Source organism: Anolis carolinensis, chromosome 1, assembly GCF_035594765.1.
Source record: "Anolis carolinensis isolate JA03-04 chromosome 1, rAnoCar3.1.pri, whole genome shotgun sequence".
Classification (NCBI taxonomy): domain Eukaryota; kingdom Metazoa; phylum Chordata; class Lepidosauria; order Squamata; family Dactyloidae; genus Anolis; species Anolis carolinensis.
Genome location: NC_085841.1, coordinates 114,224,166 through 114,244,716, shown reverse-complemented (window position 1 = coordinate 114,244,716; position 20,551 = coordinate 114,224,166). Strand labels below are relative to the sequence as shown.

Here is a 20,551-nt window from a genome sequence, read left to right as displayed (position 1 = left end):
TTAAAAGCCTCCAAAGAGAGAGCCTCCACCAGTCTGGGGCAGAGTTCCATTGCTAAACAGCTCTCACAGAGGAAATTCTTCCTGAAGTTCAGGTGGAATCTCCTTTCCTGTAGTTTGAAGCCATTGTTCCGCGTCCTAGTCTGCAGGGCAGCAGAAAACAAGCTTGCTCCCTCCTCCCTATGACTTCCCCTCACATATTTGTCTCCTCTCAGCCTTCTCTTCTGCAGGCTAAATATGCCCAGCTCTTTAAGCCGCTCCTCATAGGGCTTGTTCTCCAGACCCTTAATCATTTTAGTCGCCCTCCTCTGGACGCTTTCCAGCTTGTCAACATCTCCTTTCAACTGGGAAAAGGGTCGTTACTTTGTAAAACTATAACCCCAATGATGGAGCCCCCGGTGGCCTAGGGGATAAAAGCCTTGGGTTGCTGACCTGAAGGCTGCCAGGTTCGAATCCCAACCGGGAAGAGCTCCCTCTATCAGCTCCAGCTCCATGCAGGGACATGAGAGAAGCCTCAAACATCAAAACATCCGGGCGTCCCCTGGGCAACGTCCTTGCAGATGGCCAATTCTCACTCCAGAAGCAACTCCGGTTGCTCCTGACACGAAAAAAACCCCAATGATTCCATAGCACTGAGCCATGACAGTGAAAGTGGCATTAAATTGCATTAATTCTACAGTGTAGGTCCACCCTCTAATGATAGAAATGTACTTACGCAGATGGAAAGGTGGGTTGAGGCAGGAGTCTCAATAAATCTTCAGCTGCCCCCATGTCCCATTCTATCACTATTTCTTTAAACAAAAAGAATGGCCCTTTATTCACAATTTTATACCTTCTTAAAACCTGTAAGAAGTCCTAGAAAGAAGGGGTAAAAAACAATTCCACCATGATACCTAAATGCCCTATCCACTGTTTTGAACTCAGTGACAAGAACCAATATCATGACAAGATCAAATATTATGGGGACCCTTGAACCTTCTTTTATCTAAATCTGAAGAAGCTTGCAGGCTTTTCTGCTGTTGTTGAAAAATTGACCCCCCCTTCCAAAAGATAAACCAAAAACAATTGCTAAAGTAAAATATGAACTTTATTATATACAAGCTTAGGTACCTGGCAATGTCCGGATATTTGGTAATTTGTTTTCCAAATAAACACTATTTATTAGCAAAAGTCATTGTTTTGGGATATTATGAATGGTCCCATTAAGAAAATGTATGGAAAACCTGGTATGGTTGACTACAACTCACATCATGCCAGGTTAATTTCCCTCAAACCACTCCAGCATTTCTGTTGATTGGGAGGGGGGGGGGGGGAAGAGTCTGTGTGCCAAGTATGGTCCAGGCCCATCGATGGTGGGAATCACAATGATCTCTGGGATCAGAATCAGAGTTGGAAAAGACTACATGGGCCATATAGTCCAACCCCCCCGACATGCAAGAAAAGCACAATCAAAGCACCCCTGACATATGGCCATTCAGACTGTTTAAAAGCTCCAAGGAAGTGGGAGCCAATAGGAAATCGGCCACAAGCATATATTGTCACCCACATATTTACATATATACATACTTTGATTTTTACTATATACTAGCTTAGGTACCTGGTGATGCCTGGTAAGTCTTTTGCAGTGATAAAAAGTATTCATTATTGAATTTTGGATTTTAATAATGGGCCCATTAGAAAATGCATAAAATGAGGGTAAATTACAACTTCCATCATCATCTGCCATTGTACCAACCATACCAGGATTCGATATTGGGCATGTTGGGTATTTGTGCCAAGTTTGTTCCGGGTCCATTTTTGGTTGGGGTTCATGGTGCTCTCTGGATGCGGGTGAACTACAACTCCCTAATTCAGGCATGGGCAAACTTCGGCCCTCCTGGTGTTTTGGACAATTCCCACAATTCCTAGCAGCCTACTGGCTGTTAGGAATTGTGGGAGTTGTAGTCCAAAACACCTGAAGGGCCAAAGTTTGCCTATGCCTACCCTAAATTCAAGATCAGTTCTCCCCAAAACCCAGCAATATTCAAAGTTGTGTATGTTGGGCCTGTGTGCCAAATTTGTTCCAGATCCTTTGTCCCTTGGGTTCAGAGCTCTCTGAATGTGGGTGAACTATAACTTCCTAAATTCAAGGTCAATTCCCTCCAAACCCCACCAGCATTCAAAGTTGGCCATGTTCGGTCTATGTACCAAAGTTGGTCCAGATCAATTTTTGTTTGGGTTCAGAATAATCACTGGATATGGGTGAACTATAAGTCCGAGATTCTAGGGTCCTTTTGAGTTGCATACAGCAGAGGGTTCTGGAATGCAGGTGAACTACAACTCCCAACCTCTAAGGTCAATTGCCTTCAAACCCCACCAGTATTTAAAATTGGGCATGCATGCCAAGTTTGGTCCAGAAACTTCAATCTCCTGATTTGCATGAAAACTTGCCTATTAGCACAAGGAATATATTCACAAGGTTAGCCTCTTTCACAGTGAAAAACTGCAATGCTTTTTCAACTCATTAATTAAAATAAAACTCACAAGTTCTGTTCTTGGCACTTCACAGCTTTCATGGATAATCTTCTCAAATAATCATATTCTTATTTACAGATTTTGAAATTGCTTTTAATTTTTTTAAAATAATGGGCACATGAAACAGATAATGCATTATATGTATTTTTGGAGGATGTCACTGTCAATAAGTTCTGGGTAAATTATACATAGTTATAACCAATTTCAGAATATCCAAATGTAAAAAAAGTCAAATATACACAACTGAATATCAGAAAATCACATTTAAATCTCGCAAAGTATTATTCTAACTTAGATAATTAAAATTAAAAAGAAAATTAAATATGTCCTGCCCCTTTTTCCACAGATGATAAAAGTCTCACAATATCAGGATCCCCCCCCCCCCCGGGCACATTTGTTGTGTGAAAAATAAATGTACTTACAAAATAATAGCGACTTCCCTTCCCTGCTCAGTTTAATAACATCTTCTATATAGACATATTTGCACTTAAATGTATCCCTCTCAGACAAACATTAATAGTTCATTCAGGCAAACTTTTATAGTTTATTCATTCAAGCATAAAATTACAACTATCTTGTTTTCCTCAGTTAAAAGTTATCCACGAAAGTTCACAAGTGATCCATCCAGTCCTCTTATTGCCTAAACATCCTGCTAATGTCAAAGCATTTTTGCAGGCCATCTGCTTGGTTTGTACAGATTGCTAATAGTCAATACTCACACCAATATTAAGGTGCACACTCCTTGGAGATATTACGGTACCCCACGGTACAGCAACATTCTGACTTAAAATGAGTAAATACAAAAAGTGACCTTATGTAAACAATCCTCATATCCAACATCCAATACCTTAGTAAAGAGATTAAGTAACAATTACGAGAAAAAAATCATAACTCAAATATATACTCATTGGATAAACATATACGCCTAAATATAAGTGCTGCTAATGCCAGAACAAGAACAAGAATTAGGACGTTTGACTCTATAGGATCTGCGTTGACTCTCGGTTGTTGACCCTGATTGAAGTTGGTTGATGCCGGCACCCTCCGTTGCTGCGCACGCCTCTGGCGAGGGCTCAGAGAGGTTGCATTTGCCACAGGCTGGGGATTACTTTCAGGACTTGAAGGGGGCGAGTTGGACCGATTTTCAGACTGCAGAAGAAAGGGGAAAAGGAGGGGATAGATTTAAAAGAATGGAACAGTTAACTGTCATCTTGGCTGAATGAATGTGTTTTTTAAGGTACAGAGCAAAGGAGAATACATATCCTAGGAGTACTCAAAAATGTAGTGTTTAATGCAGCAAAGTGTGACAATATTTTAAAAGCAATAGGAGGAAGAAAGGATATTTGATAAATTAGTGAGGAAGCCTGCTTCCCCCCCCCTCCCCCCAGCATGGGACGTCCCATGCTCCACAAGGTAAACATGCTCTCTAGTGTGGGATAGAGTGCAGAAACCTAAAGCTCACTCCCACTGTCCATTTTAGATAAAATTCAGGAGGTGAAGTGACAACTGACCCAGCAACTTGCCAGGCTCACAGACTTTTACAGCTGGGTTACACTGTGTCTCTGGCAGTGAAGGAAATTATCTGTTAACCTCATGATGGTTTGGTTTAATAGGTCACCTCTCAGATTCTCTGGGCTCAATGTATCCCTGCATCGACCAATGGGGGATTCAAACTACAACATGTACACAACACAGTACTTTACACAACATAGGGTAAAGTAGAGTAGGATGTACAGCATTGTATTACAAGGGAAATGCCGGGATCTGTGAAATGGCAAGAATCCAAGCACAGTACACAAATCTACAATTCCACTATTTCACAGATTTCCATATCTTCCTCCAGTCTGGAAGTTGGAAGGTATCTATCATTTGGAGGCCTTGCGTTTGTCAACAGGCCTCCTTCTTTCCTCTTTTCTTCTGGTACAAATATTCATTCAACCTCTAGCATGTGAACCTCCTACCCCAAGGTTTTATTGTCAGGGTTTTGTCCAAATCACTTTGTATCTTCACATCCTTATCTCTTTCACAGGATTTCTACCTGCCCCATTTTGCCTTTTCTTCAGCCATCCCCACTCCTAGATGTAATACTAAACAAGTTGTACACTCCTTTATAAAACATATGAAAAGCAAAACGAATCCCAATCACTTTCATTTGTTCTTTAAAATATATCTGCATTGAAGGTACTTTTGTGAATAGATACAGTGCTGAGGCACAGTATAACATTCACAGAATGGTCAGAGGGAACAGTAAGAGAGAACAGTAAAGCTGCAGATTGAAAAGCCATGATGTATCTACAAACCTAAATTGCCTCTAAAATGTACAGGGCAAAGGGGTCCATAGGCAACGTACAGCCCAAAAGGTCCCATTCCGCAGCCTCTTCAAGTTCCTCAATTAAATGGAAATGTTCTGACCTTATGATCATGACATATCTTAAAATGCCTTAAAATAAAAATCCCCAAAACAGCCAGAAATTAAAACTGGAATAATGTGATGTTACTTCCAGGGTGAAAAATGACCACTTCTTCTCAATCCTTGATAACTCCTACTCTAACATGAAAACAGTTGTGAATTTCATATTTGAACAATAAACCCAAAAGTGACAAGCAAGATGAGATGCCTGGAGCTTCCACTTAATCAATGAAGGACACAACACAAATGCATCCAATTTGAATGCAACATGGAATGAATGGAATACAAACTAATAGAAGTGAGACAAAATGCTTCACTTTGCACACTTCCATTTTCTCAGCCTTTAGTCTTCCTGTCTAACACTCATTTTTCCTTTTCAGTTTCAGAAATTAAAATATTTGTGAATACCCTGTGGTGTACCTCAGCCAAATACTAAGGGAGCAAGGGCACACACTTTTTTACAATGCTTTTTCACAACATATGAATCCTAGTATTATAAAGACATAACACTAATATTTAAAAAATATCTATATTGGTTATTCTCACTAAAGAATGATAAAATATAGCAAACTATATATAGTATTAAGGATGCAATTGGAGATACATCTATGGAGACACATCTTTAGATATTTACAGACAATCATTAAGCAGAAAAAGGTGGCAGCCCTTCTGTTTCATAAGAAATAAAAGGTAGCTTCACAATATAAAAAAAAACAACCAGAGTTTGCTTCTCACCAGGCCACTGGGAGCTCAGCATTATGGGCTTCTTCAAACATATGTCGAGTGAAGCAATACCACATGCAGAGAGATCAACATCCTGATCCCTTAAAATATTAATCTACTTTGGGTAGTTAATCATCTGTCATATGCAACAAATGGAAATAAATAAGTTAAGGCTTTTTGTTTTGCTTTAAGCATGGCACCTATTTTGAAGATTCAAGTACAGATGAAATACAGATGATGAGCAGCAAGGGGAAACAAATTCATTCAAAATAGGATTAATTTGAACAATTGCAGACTTTTTTTCCTTGTCCCAGGGCAACATACTATTATTTCCAGTGACTGCAGCTGATAAGCTTAAAGCGCACACAATGCACTGAAGAATTATGAGACTTGCAAAGAGTGAGTCAAATCATAGTTCTTTCCATATGCGAAAGAGAGGGAATGTTTCTTGGTGAAATCTACATAATATTAGCATGCCCACATTTCTAAATAGCTGGAAAATACTCTTCACCAGGCAACAGATGGTCTGACGTTATTTCACATGAATTTTTTTTAACCAATCTGTACTCCCATCAACCCTGGGAACACACACTCACAGCTTAACAAGGATTTGTCTACAATTTGTCCGTGAATTTAGATTGCATCTACAGCAGTCATAGCAGCAGCTGCCCTGTACCAGGATCAGGCCTCAGCTACTTCCAAAGTGGATGGGTTATATAAGCACTCTCCTTCACCGTATTAATATGTCATAATTAAGTTAACAATTATTTAAAATGGCCAGAATTAATACTGCCCTTTATGTGGTCAAATTTACTTTGGAGATGATGAAAAAAGAGAACATGGTAAGCATATTTAATAGAATAAAAGCTGAAAATCACTAAAGTGCAGAGCCTTTATTTGTTTTAGTTTACATAAGTCTCTCAGGCTTAGGGCTAAAACTAGTGTAGCTTTGAGGTGCAAGTCCCATACTATTTTGAGAAAGAAATTACCCTCTGTACAAACCCCATTTGGTTTCCACAGGCAGGACTCAGAAGTTGGAGACACATATTCAAAATGATAGATGCATCTCTACTTGCAATAGTTCATTTAAATTCTTAAAATGAAGAAGAAAAGTATTATCAATGTAGAATTTTCTATGCTGTTTTTGTGCCATAATCTTTAAAGTGGTTTATAATGTGTAGTAAAAGTCACAGGTTGTAATAAAACTAAATAGTAGAACCATTTTTTTTCGTGTCAGGAGTGACTTGAGAAACTGCAAGTCGCTTCTGGTATGAGAGAATTGGCCGTCTGCAAGGGCATTGCCCCGGGGATGCCTGGATGTTTGATGTTTCACCATCCTTGTGAGAAGCTTCTCTCATGTCCCCGCATGGGGAGCTGGAGATGACAGAGGGAGCTCACCTGCTCTTCCCGGATTCGAACAGCCAACCTATTGGTCAGCAGTTCTGCCGGCACAAGAGTTTAACTCACTGCACCAACAGGGGCTCCCAGTAGAACCATGAAAAGCAATAAAAATAAAATATCAGATAACAGGAACTGTACGCCTAATTTCCAGCTGGTGGTGGGTCTTGGCTGTAAACTTCAGTCTGTTTCACATTCAGGATCAATTCCAGTCCACTTTTCCAATTGATGTAGTTAGATCTATCATCTTCCAATTTGGGAAGAGTCCAAATGAATTCCCGCTTCCTTTCCATGGTTCTCAGCTTTCAAAAATAAAATGAAATTCTCCAAAAAAAATCCAAAAACCCAAAGCTAAAAAAAAATCTCTTTAAGAAACCTTTCTCTGCTCCTTTTCACCCTTGCTTTAAAGCTATTTTCCTTTTTACTCAAAGCGCATGTGACTGGGCTCAATAACCCTTTGTTGGGGAATCTGAGCGGTTGGGTTCAAAAATAACCCTCACTTAGGGTAATTCCACTGAAATGTAGCAGAGTACCAAGAATAAACTCCAAACCAGCAGAAACTTAAAAAAATCCCTGAGCTTGGCCTTATCTCTAGTCTAGCTACACATTGAGGGCTGGAAACTTGATGACACTAAGACTTGTGAAGTCCTGGGATAAAACCCATAGCAATCAAGGCATTTTTTATTTATGGTGATTCTAAGGTAAACCCAAAAAAAACAAGTTTGCTTTTGCCTTCCTCTGAAGTTAAATGTGATTTGTCCAAGGTCACCCAGTAGGTTTCCAAGATTGAGCAGGGTTCAAACTTCCATCTCCCAGTGTCATAGTTCAATACTTAGACCACTACTCCATACTGGCTCTCAGAGCTACATATATAGTGCAATTCCCATCTGCCCAGTGAAAACATTCCTGGACTTCACATGGATACACAAAACTACAGATAATGGTGACCCCTATTGAAATGATGGACTTCCGTCCCATGGAATCACACAGGAAGACCAAGAAAAATGTCTAGAGAACCCATATTTCTTCTGAAGTAGACAAATGAAACTATGGCCAGCAGTTCCACAGATATAGGAGTCATAGTGGACAAGGCATAAAGATGAGGAACAGGCTCACTGTGTCACTTATGGTAGCACAGTGACAAGAAAGCGCGAAAATATATATCTAAGAAACAACCAAAATTAGGAAGTAAAATCTCAATCCATCCCCTATCATGGAAGTTAGCAATTTAAGAAGGAAATAATGAATCACTGTATTATCACAAATGAATTTTTTCTGGATGGCAGCTTACACAGAAATTGTAAATAAGGGAGGTGGTGATATCAACAGCTCTCCCTCTTCCAAATGTGAAAAAAAATCAGTTGATAGGGCCTAGAATTAACAGAGAAAGTTACAAATTACACTGGCCAACACACATTTTGGTGCCTCAAACGTTAGACCTATTTCTAGGCCTATTTAATAACCCTATCTAAGAAACTAGAGCTATTGTGATCTATCCAATGCAATTTTCTAAATCAGTGTTCCAAATAACTCCAGGAACAGTCCTAAAACCGAAGACACCAAGATTGTTTTTGTTGGGCTGTGTTATCAATGATGTGATCACAGATATGAAAAATTCTAGATATAAGATCAGTTATCACTAACTGTGAGGAGTAAATCCTTTCTGAGAACATTAACAAGGTTAAATTGATCTCCAAACAACACAAAGCAATAGGAATCCTTCTCCCCTTAAACCCCTTGGAAAATGCATCATTTCCATATTTGTTTCATACCCACCACTTCAATCGTGTCCTGGAAGGCTGGGATTGTACTTTCTTGTTGGTGTTCAGGGGAACTGTCTGAGTGGCTTCGATCTGATAAGTTTGCTGGTTCAGCAACAGATTTTCTAGATGAGTTAACTTCCGCCTTAAACAAAAGGATGCCACAAAGCTAGATGGGAGTTCAGAGCTCTAAACGGATTATGTTATGAAATTTTTTTTCTTAATCTACATGACTTATTCAACACTTGTTAAGAGGTACACATAATATGCACATTACTTCTTGAGCAAATTGAAATGATTATTTTAGAAATGACAGTATTCAAAAGGCAAAAAAGGATTTCTTTTATCAACTTAATAGTTTATCACTATTAGTTTATCTACACAAAATTAAAATGGAAAAATTAAACACATTGGAAGGGGGTAGTGATAGCAATTTAATATTTCATATGCTGGCAAAATAATCTTAGAGTATGGTTTGCCTTAGAAGAACCTATGAAATTAACACGGGGTCTCTAAATCAATAATTTACACTCGCCAACACACATTTTGATTCCTCAAATGTTCTCCCTGTTTCTGAGTATATGGAACCTGCTGATTCCAAAAATAGCATCAGTTTTCCCCTATCTGCTCTAGTTTTTGAGATACAGAACATATGTCATATACCAATCGCCATCTGCTCGTCCACAGAAAATCATGATAACCATATCTAAGAAACTAGAGCTGAAGCAGTCTATCCAAAGCAATTTTCTAAATCAGTGCCCCAAACAGTCCGAGGAACAGGCCTAAAAACCAACACATCAAGAAGAAAAAAATACTTTTTTGGTTGGGCTGTGTTATCTGACAACACATTATGTACACAGTGCTGCCCCAATTCTCTTTTGTGAGAAGAACTGCTAACAACAGGAACAGGGAGAAGAGCATCTTGCACAAGGGAAGCTCTGGACAATCACTGCTATTCTAACATCATTTAGGTTGTCCAACGCACAAAGCAACCACTTTTTTGGAAATTACTCAGGGAACTTTATGGCAGCCATTCTTAATACAATCAGACTCTCAGTTAATCGGAATGCAAGCAACTAGAACTCTCACACAATGGGCAATTTTTAAAAGGAAACATTTTTAAAAATTAAAATAAAATCTGTTTCTAGTAGAAATGTAACATTACTTTTTTTCTTACTTTGCTTTTAATTACTGGATTTCTACATTAATATCAATACAAAGTTTATGGTATGGTATAGCATGGAGTATGGTATCAGGCTTATTTGTAACAGTAACCCTCAAGTAACCCAAAACTATATTTATCTGGCATCTACCAATCCCCATGGGTGCCTGTTAATTGAGAGTCTACTGTATTACATTTAATGCATAGAGACACATAGATGAAAACTTTGAAATCATATTTCAAGAGTTTGCACATTAAAAGACAGAAATAACGCTTTTTAAAAAGACCCAACTTCTCAGCTCAAATTACAGGCCCAATTATACTACACAATTATGGTGCTATACTCCACTTTAGCTATCACTTTTACACCTCACGAAATCATGGGATTTGCAGTTAAGGGAAGGGCTTTTACAATTATCAGGAAAAGAGTTCTGGTTTCTCACCAAACTCTAAGATCCCCTGGGATGCAGCCGCAACAGATGAAATGGAACCAGAGAGCTATGTTGTGCTGTGTGAATGGGCTTTCAATCTCAAACACAAAAATTGTAACTGGAATTTCCTGCACAGCGGCCATTTTAGGCTCCTGCACAAATTCCTCTCTTTGGTTTCTAAACAAAATTTTTTTTTTGTTTTTATTTTTTTGTTAATTTTTTTTACTAGGCTACACCTTAAGCTTTTTTAAAACAAACAAACAGATTGGAAGCCATACTGTGCTCTGGATCCCACGAAGCAGTAAATGGAGTGTGGTTTATTAATCTCATAAGTAGTATAAGTAACTTTTTAAAAATTTCATTCCATGCTATTGTCATTTTTCCACCCAGAGAGCTTTGATCAGCTTACTTAAGTCATGGAAATATTCATCCAATTATGTAGGAGGAGGGAAAGAACAAAATAGTTACTCTACCTTGAAACTAATTTGCCTAGCAAGTTCCTTGGCCTCTTTGTCAGCAGCCTGGCTTGAGGCACTTCCAGACGTTAATGGTAAGAGAGCTTCTTTCATAAGTGATCCACATCCTTCACAATAGAAATCCTGAGACCTGGAGGGTTAGGGAAATGTATATATTACTTTAACAGTGCTCAGAGCAATCATGCTCACCAGATTTCCTAGTGAATTTGCAAGTGTATTAAATGATATAATGTGACACAGATCTACCGTTGTAGTTGTAGAAAAAAAAATCAGTTGCTATTGGTCTCCATAGTATAGTTGACAATAAAGTACTAGTGATAAAAGTACAAACAGAAGTGTCTGACTCCAAAATACTTTAATTAAAAAAACTGCTATCCTAGGAATTACTAACACAAAACAGTTGACACAACATTTTAACATCTCTTCTTCTACCCTTTTTCCTTTAGTTTCTGCAAGTTATAATATTTTCTGTCTGGTACTATAAATATATACATATAGGCAAACCTTACTGCATTCACAGAAAAAGTGAAAAAAGCAGTCATCACTAAAATGTTCAAGAAACAAAATGTATAGAAAATGCATTACTTTAACTCCTAAATGCAATAAAACTGGCTGGGGGGGGGGAAGAGTAAAGAAACACACTGTGATTGTATTCTTCATTTGGTGTTTTGAGTATTATAGCCTAGAGAGGTTCTATCACACTACAGAATCAAAGGATTATGATTCAATTTTAACTGCTATGTTTTATCCCCAATGAAAAAAAAGCATTAACCCATGCCTAAAACAGGTTAAGGGTTTGTGGTGCAAAATGACGGTTTACGCCACTTAGAAGGCACAAATGGACATTTGAAAGGAAAAAGAGGGGGATAGAGCTATTCCTTGCCAGACTATGTTGGCATGAAATTGTGTCAGAATCCAAAATCACAATGAACAAAATTCTGGGTATATTCGAGGAACTGAGGGAAGTTCAGGGGGCACAGGGATTAAAATTCCAGACCTGATGAATAATTAAGGGAAATCCAGTAATTCAGAAGAGCCACTTCTATGGGAACTAGCAAATGGATTTAGGCGTGATGGTGGAAAGTATATCCTATGCCCTGGACAAATTAAGAATAATGCTCAAAGAAATTTTACTGCCAAACAAAAATAAGCTCCAAGGTCAAGATTATTACACTGAAATAAACCTTGAATAATGAGCAAAATAATCACTTAAACTCAAAAGTAAAACTCATACTTTTTAGCAAGTGCTCTTCTTTCCTCAGGTGTGTAGTCTAGAGATCCTATGGCTCCCTCCCCTTTCGTAGGCATGAATCCAATAATAGCAAGTAAGGCAGTTCGTACTGTAATCAGAGAAGATAAATATGCAGGTTAACTAACAATTAGAAAAGAATCCGACTGAAGCACAACAGCCAAAAATACAAGCAATTCAGATTACATCCAATAGTCTCCACCCACTAGCAGAGACCCCTGGGACAGATTTTGAAGAGGCAGTTTTCAGAAGTAACGAAAATAAGAAAAGAAAAATCCTGTTTCATCATTAGAAATCCACATGAGATACTGGATAAAAACTGCTGATTAAAAAAAAATAAAGTGCAAACATAATCAATTCCTAGGCTGAAGCATAAATGTAATACACACTGCAAGGAAAGGCCTACTGTCCAGTTTAGTATGTCGTTCAATAGATTCAGTTCATTAAGACAGTCCCTCATGCCCAGAATCAGCTAATACTTACTGCTCCATGATGGTTGCCATGTTTCAGGGTGATGTCCTGAGATACTTAGGCAAATTTTCTTTCCCACTTCAAACCTTCCATTAGCCTTCAACGGATAGAAAGAAAAACTAAGTTTTCAATTCACTTGTTTAAATAACCTAAAATATTAGGCCGATTCGAATAAGTTATTGTTATACAGTGTTCCCTCGCTTATTGCGGGTTCGCTGTTTTGTGGGTTTTTTCATACAGCCCTCCCTCCCTCCCTCCCTTGTAGGCACAAAAGGGCCCAGGCTGAGGCATGCAGCCTGGCCCGCGCTGTTCTCCTCAGCCGCCCACAGGCAGCACCAGTAGACCCTACCTGCACCTCATCGCTCAGCGAACAAGAAAAGGCGGAGGGAGGGAGGGAGGCTATATTTATTAAAATAAATATAGTGTCCCTACTTCGCAGATTTTCACTTATTGCGGGAGGTCCTGGAATGTAATCCCCGCGATAAGTGAGGGAACACTGTACAGTAAATTGGACCACTATTGTTAGTATTCTGTATGTAATACATCAACCAATTGCTTTTAGTGCAACTATTAAAATTCCAAATAGAAATGAACACAACCCCATCCACCTAGTTTTCATTAATTTGTTCTGGTATTTACAGTACTTTTTTTATTCATAAAAAAACCATCAACCTATTTACAGGTCAAATGAGAAGAAAGATCATTTTCTTCTGCAATCTTGGGACCCTTCCAGTGCTTCCTGGACAAAACCAAATACTAAACATTCAGTTAGGTTAGTTGCAAAGAATACAAAGAAGAAGACTAGAAGTACAAGAACCATGCTCACAGTATTTTTAAAATTATTCTTCCAATTGTTTGAGTTTACAACATATTTAATGGCAATCAAACTAAGTGGTTGTGCTTCTATGGATCGGTTGTTAAGCACTCTTACCGTTAAGAGAATAATACTTGGTGGTTTCATAGGATACTCTGGTGGCAGAACTATCCGTCCGTGATAAACTCCTCCATCAAAATCTGAATCTGGAGGGCCTCTGACTGTGAAGTGCCACTCAAAAAGATTATCCTGCAAAATAATATTAAACATGCACTGAGAATACCTATTTCAAGCTTATCAAATTAAGGCACACATTAAATGATATGCTTCTCACATTAATTGCTGCTATTTCTACAGACAAAAGATGTGCTCTTCAAATAATTTCTTACTGGCTTCAACCACAAAAACAATACTTCAACTGGCAAATATAGTTTAACAAACATTTAAAACTTGCTACAAAAAATATATGTGATACAACCAGAATTCAAGCAAACATTAATATGAAAACTCACCTCATATAAACTAATATGTATCATTTATTAAATCAGTTCTAACATAGACTAATGTATATTCACTTTTTCTAATACCTTAGCTACAGATCATACACTCCCTTTTGCAGAACCTTCTCTCTCCCATTAGCTTTAACAATAATTATTAATGTCTAGGATATTAACTATGATTACTGTTAAATAGATTCTATTGATTTTGTTAGCCAGGATTTAGAATCAAGCTTTAGAGCTCATTTTAAACTCATGGCAGTAAATTCTAATTAACAGGTCACCTGACAAAAGTATCAATACTGGTATTATCCTTAATTGTCAGTAGAAGAAATCTACATTAATGAGGTGCCAGGGACAAGTGATACTGCACCCTGCCTCAAATCAGTTTAGAAAATTAGGAATGGTACCATGAACCAGTCCCAAATTTTCTGGACAATAAATATCTCAGATTTCTAAATTCATATTTTATTAATCTGGGAAGTTCAATGAAGGCTTTTGCAAAAGCAGGTAACCTTGCTCTCCAGAGTCATTAATGTAACCTTTCTACCTACTTCACATGCCAGCCCAATAATGCCTAACTGCACATGACTATTACCTTATGCCTTTTTGAAACGCCTTATATAGGATCACTAGACAAGCTATTTACACCTCTGCATTATGCAAAATAGGCAACACTTGCCACTCAATGCAGGTGATACTTATGAACATGTGTGCTTCAAAGAAGACAGATGAATAGTCTAACCATGATTAGGACACATAGTACATAAAACCCCACAATTATGATCTACATAACCCAAATGCACAGGCACGTGAATAAATTTGCACATTAGTAGGGAACCTGATGCCACTGCTAGAAGTTACCCTCAAATGACCTTGAAACTGCCTGTTAGCAATCAGGTGGATACACAGTAAGGACTTTGCCAGAGGATTATCTGATCCCCGTGTGTTTGCCTTGATTTCCTTTTCTGAGCGTCAAGTTGCAGAAAAAACAGGAAGCCATTTCTCATGAGATGAATTCATTCAGAAGATTCAGAAAGTCCTGCAGCTGCCTGAAAGGAAAACTGCTTTTGCATGATTTTACTGAAAACCCCAGCAAGATTACTGAGAAAATCTAAACCAGAAACAGCTGTTGTTATTTGACCTGTTTTAAAGCTTATGATAACTTGGTTTTTTCTTTAAAAAGAAAGTTTTACATTATCATGTCACTGCCCCATGAAGTTATATGTGTGTCTATATGCCACCATCATTCACATGCAATGTATTCATACACATATTTGTGAAATTGTTGGTAAACTCATAACTTGTTTAGATTTGTTTTCCAGAGTGAACACAAACTAACCTCTAATGGCTGGGCATGATAATGGTCTGTTGGATCCTTCAGTTCAGCAGCTTCTTTCATTAAACGTTTAACAGCTGAAAGGAGGAAGAAAAAACACTACATGAGCACAAAAAAACTAGAGCTTAAAGCTGAATAAAAATTGATTCTCCCCTCAGGCAAAATATTTTTAAAGTCTTCATTGTGTACAATTCTCTTTTCAAATATATTCAACAGAGACATAAAATTTAACATAAATTATAATAAAATAGATACAGCTTCCAAACACATTTATAAAAACAAACACATGTTGCATATCCAGTCTGAAGTGTTTGAAAAACAAAATAACATTTATTGCATAGGGTCTAAGCAGCACTTCTAAGGAACCACAAATGAAGGCACTATCAATTTCCCCTCTGTGTTACATTCTACAGCTAAATGATAATTTGGCTAATATTCCTGAGAGTAGCCTGACCTTGAGTAGCAACTTCTGAGAGACCAGACAAGTACTAGGGCCTGTGAAAACTTTCCCAAGCCCTAAGGATTCCAGACATAATAATTCCAAATAATACAGAATGCAATTAACAAAGTATTTCTAATGGCATGTGGAATAGCGGGTGAGAAAATAATATTTTTATATTAGAAGATATTTCCATTAGGAAACACATTATTTCTATAAAGTGGAAGTTTGCTTTTCAAACTAATGGGACTGAGTAACATCTATTGGCTTAACATTTTTCTACCTGTCTCTCTTGCCACACACACACCCTCTATATACAGTTGGGGGGGGGGGAGTATTTAGTCTGATATCAGTTGTACAAGTTCTCGCACTTAAAAAGATGAGAGAGGCCTGTAATTGACATCATAGGTAGACCTCAACTATTAGAGACAACATGAGAAAACACACCCAGAAAATCACATTGTCTGATTTTTCACGAATTTATTTGCAAATTATGATGGAAAATAAATATTTGGTCAATAACAAAAGTTCATCTCAATACTTCATTATATATCCTTTATTGGCAATGAAAGAGGTCAAACATTTTCTGTAAGTCCTCACAAGGTCGGCACACACTGATGCTGGTATGTTGGCCCATTCCTCCATGTAGATCTCTTTAAGAGCAGTGATGTTTTGGGGCTGTCACTGGGCAACACGGACTTTTAACTCCCTCCAAAGGTTTTCTATAGGGTTGATATCTGGAGACTGGCTAGGCCACTCCGGGACCTTGAAATGCTTCTTACGAGGCCGTTGCCCTTGTGGTGTGCTTGGGATCATTGTCATGCTGAAAGACCCAGCCACGTTTCATCTTTAGTGCCCTTGCTGATGGAAGGAGATCTGCACACAAAATCTCACGCTACATGGCCCCATTAATTTGTTCATGTATACGGATCATTCGCCCTGGTTCCTTTGCAGAGAAACAGCCCCAAAGCATGATGTTGCCACCCCCATGCTTCACAGTAGGTATGGTGTTCTTTGGATGCAACTCAGCATTCTTTCTCCTCCAAACATGACGAGTTGTGTTTCTGCCAAACAGTTCTACTTTGGTTTCATCTGACCATATGACATTCTCCCAATACTCTTCTGGATCATCCAAATGCTCTCTAGCAAACTTCAGTCGGGCCTAGACATGTACTGGCTTAAGCAGAGGGACAGGATCTGAGTCCCTGGAGGCATAGTGTGTTACTGATGGTAGCCTTTGTTACGTTGGTCCCAGCTCTCTGCAGGTCATTCACTAAGTCCCCCCGTGTGGTTCTGGGATTTTTGCTCACTGTTATTGTGATCATTTTGACCCCACGGGGTGAGATCTTGCGTGGAACCCCAGATCGAGGGAGATTATCAGTGGTCTTGAATCTCTTCTATTTTCTAATTATTGCTCCCACAATTTATTTCTTCATACCAAGCTGTTTGCCTCTTGCACATTCAGCCTTCCCAGTCTGGTGCAGGGCTACAATTTTGTTTCTGGTGTCCTTCGACAGCTCTTTGGTGGAGTTTGTAGTGTGACTGCTTGAGATTGTGGACAGGTGTCTTTTATACTTATAACAAGTACAAATAGGTGCCATTACTACAGGTAATGAGTGGAGGACAGAGAAGCCTCTTAAAGAAGTTACAGGTCTGTGAGACCCAGAAATCTTGCTTGTTTGTAGGTGACTAAATACTTATTTTCCACCATAATTTGCAAATACACTCGTGAAAAATCAGACAATGTGATTTTCTGGATGTGTTTTATCATGTTGTCTCTCATAGTTGAGGTCTACCTATGATGTCAATTACAGGCCTCTCTCATCTTTTTAAGTGGGAGAACTTGTACAACTGATATCTGACTAAATACTTCCCCCCCCCACTACATACTACATTTCATTAATTCTAATAAACACTTCTTCCTCGTATCTCAAAGAATGGGGTGAATCTTAGAATCACTGTATGTGTGTGTGTATACACACACACATACATACATACACACATACATTTCTTTCTGCTGCTGGTATTTAAATTAGTGTGCATCTTAGACTCAGTGGCATCTTAGAGTTGATTAAATATGTTATATAAACACACACACTTACTGGTATGTCCTTTAAAATTAAAGGAAAACAACATCAGACTGAACATAGCTGATTTTGTCTGCTTCCAAAATCTAAGAGAGTCAGACCTGGTCAGGAAGTGGGTGAGGAATGTACAACAAAACCCAGAGATATCCAACTAAGAACAGGAAAGACCTCTTGCCTGAAATACTGGATAGAAAACTACTTTGACCACTGGCCTAGAAGATAAACAGTGTCAGGCCTGCTTAGTAGTACCCAAAATATGATATTTCAGAGAAAGGGAGCAGCTATCCACCTTGGCTAAGAAAAGCCTGAGAAATTCAAGACTGTTGTTTTTGCTGTATATCTTCAAACACCTCCTACTTAAGGCAAACCAATCATTGCCAATGGTTCCACCCTCACAATTTTCAGAACATTATTCTGAAATTATTCACGAGACCAAAACAACTGAACACATATCTTTTAGATTTTGATTTCTTCGAGTGAAACCAACAGTTTGTTTTGTTGCTGCGTGCCTTCAAGTCATTTTGGATTAAGGCAAACCTATTGCAGGGGTTTCTTGGCAAGATCTGTTCTTAGGCTCAGAGAGTTTGTCTTACTCAAAGTAACCCAGTGGAGTTTCTATGGCTGAATGGGGATTCAAACCCTGATCTCCAGAGTTGTGATCCAATACTCAATCCACTACACCAGCCTGGCTCTCATGGAGTCATCATAAGTCAACACATGCCTTGACAGGACATAGATAGAGAGGCTGCTATTTGGCTCCACAATCCTTGAAACAAGAAGAAACTTGAAAAAGCATATACAGGCAGTCTCTATGAACAAGATCGGTTCTGTAGGTTTGTTGAATTTGCGTGTAAGTTGGAACAGATACATTTCTTAAGTGTAACTCCAGTCATATACTGTGTGTATGTATGCATGTATATACATACATACATACATACATACATACATGCACACACACACTAGCTTGGGTATCAGGTTATTTGAAAAGGGCATTGTTTGTTTTTGGATGTTAGGTAATATCAGCTTGGTGACATGTTATGCTATTTCTTTGAAAAAACTCAGTATTTGCTTTTGTTTTTTATGAATGCTCCCACTAGAAAATGTGTAACTATGTGGGTGAACTACAATTTCCAAAAACATTGGGTCAATCCTTCCCAAACTCTGCCAGTATTCACATTTGGTCATGTTGAGTCTGTGTGCCAAGTTTGGTCCAGACCTGTCACTTGCTGAGTTCAGTGTTCTCTGAATACAGGTGAACTATAACTCTCTGATGCCAAGGTCAATCACCCCAAAGTCCACCAGTATGCAAAGTTGGCAGCGTTGGGTCTGTGTGCCAGACCCGTCAATGGTGTGATTCACTGCTCTACACTTTAGGATAATAATAATAATAATAAACAGGGTTGTTGTATGTCTTTCGGGCTGTGTGGCCATGTTCCAGAAGTATTCTCTCCTGACGTTTCGCCCACATCTATGGCAGGCATCCTCAGAGGTTGTGAGGCATGGATAAACTGGGCAAGGAAGGAAAAAATATATATCTGTGCAGAGTCCAGGGTGTGACAAGAGTCCTTTGTCAGTTGGAAGCCAGTGTTAATGTTTCAGTCAATCACCCTAATTAGCATTGGAAAGGTTTGTCTCTTGCCTGGGGGGCATCCTTTGTTAAGAGTCATTAGCCGTCCTTGGGGCTCCTCTGCCCTCAGAGTGTTGCTTCCCATCTACTGTTTTGATTTTTGAGTTTTTTAATACTGGTAGCTAGATTTTTTTTAAATACTGGAAGCATGTGGACAACTTCAACAGAAAGGAGGAAACCATGAAAATGAACAAAATCTCTTGTCACACCCTGGACTCTGCACAGATATATTTTTTTTCCTTCCTTGTCCAGTTTATCCATGCCTCACAACCTCTGAGGATGCCTGCTATATATGTTGGTGAAACATCAGGAGAGAATATTTCTGGAACATGGCCACACAGCCCGAAAGACATACAACAACCCTGTGATCCTGGCCATGAAAGTCTTCGACAACACAATAATAAACTTTATTTATATCCTGCTCTATCTCTCCATGGGGATTCAGGGCAGTTTCCAACAAGAAACGGCAAAAATTCAATGCCATACCAACAAAAACATTATCCTGAGAATTTAAACAAAGACATCACAAGAAATCTTAAAATATCGACTGCTAAATATTAAAAAGCAGTCTGACACCACTTGAACTGCCAGGGCCCATGGCTATGGAATGCTGGGATCTGTAGTCTCACAAGGTTGTAGTTCAGGCATGGGCAAACTTGGGCCCTCCAGGTGTTTTGGACTTCAACTCCAACAATTCATGCCTGTTGTAGTCCCACAAGGACTGGTGCCTCCCCCGAACTACAAATCCCAGGATCCCACAGCCATGTCGGTTGGAGTGCGGCCAGACTGCATTTCTTGCCCAGTATAGAGACACGGTATATAGGCCAGCGGAGCCAAAGAAGACGAAGGCGGCGGTGTTGGCGAGCTCGGCGATGCGGCCTAGAGGAGGCCTGGCGCCGCGGTCTCGCGTGAGAGCCGAGCCTGCCCTGCCAACACCACGCAGGGGAGACCGGCAGCCCCTCCTGCGCTCGGCCCACCCTTCCCTCCTCCTCCTCTGCTCACCGGGGCTCTTGAGGTTGTAGCGGGCCTCCATGGCGGCGCCGAGAAGGATGCCTTTTCTTTCTCTCACTCCTCTTCCTCCTCCTCCTCCTCTCAGGCGGCGGCGGAGGCAGAGTCGAAACCAGGCCACGTCAGGCTCCAGGCTTTGTTTTGACCCG

The 20,551-nt window shown here is 39.2% G+C and overlaps 1 protein-coding gene across 2 annotated transcripts; it reads right to left on the bottom strand.

Annotated features, from left to right (window-relative positions):
* Window positions 1-1,066: 1,066 nt before the first annotated feature.
* Window positions 1,067-20,535, bottom strand: ube2j1 (ubiquitin conjugating enzyme E2 J1). 2 transcript variants are annotated; one of them, XM_062980810.1, is made up of 8 exons: window positions 20,397-20,535; window positions 15,245-15,318; window positions 13,523-13,654; window positions 12,604-12,688; window positions 12,106-12,211; window positions 10,869-11,001; window positions 8,819-8,947; window positions 1,067-3,660 (listed from the first exon to the last, which is right to left on the bottom strand). In XM_062980810.1, the coding sequence occupies exons 1-8, from the start codon at window positions 20,425-20,427 to the stop codon at window positions 3,397-3,399; spliced, it is 954 nt and encodes a 317-aa protein (XP_062836880.1). In that variant the 5' UTR covers window positions 20,428-20,535; the 3' UTR covers window positions 1,067-3,396. The 2 variants fall into 2 exon arrangements, with proteins under 2 accessions (XP_062836880.1, XP_062836885.1); XM_062980815.1 differs by lacking the exon at window positions 8,819-8,947.
* Between the last annotated feature and the right edge of the window lie 16 nt (window positions 20,536-20,551).

What these genes read in the sequence shown, in the direction of transcription:
- ube2j1 (XM_062980810.1), bottom strand. Translation starts at nt 20,427, where the DNA reads ATGGAGGCCCGCTACAACCTCAAGAGCCCCG. An exon ending in CTACAACCTCAAGAGCCCCG is followed by an intron (nt 15,319 to 20,396) that starts GTGAGCAGAGGA and finishes TCCTCCTTTCAG; the next exon opens with CTGTTAAACGTTTAATGAAA. An exon ending in TCCAGGACACGATTGAAGTG is followed by an intron (nt 3,661 to 8,818) that starts GTGGGTATGAAA and finishes TTTCTTCTGCAG; the next exon opens with TCTGAAAATCGGTCCAACTC.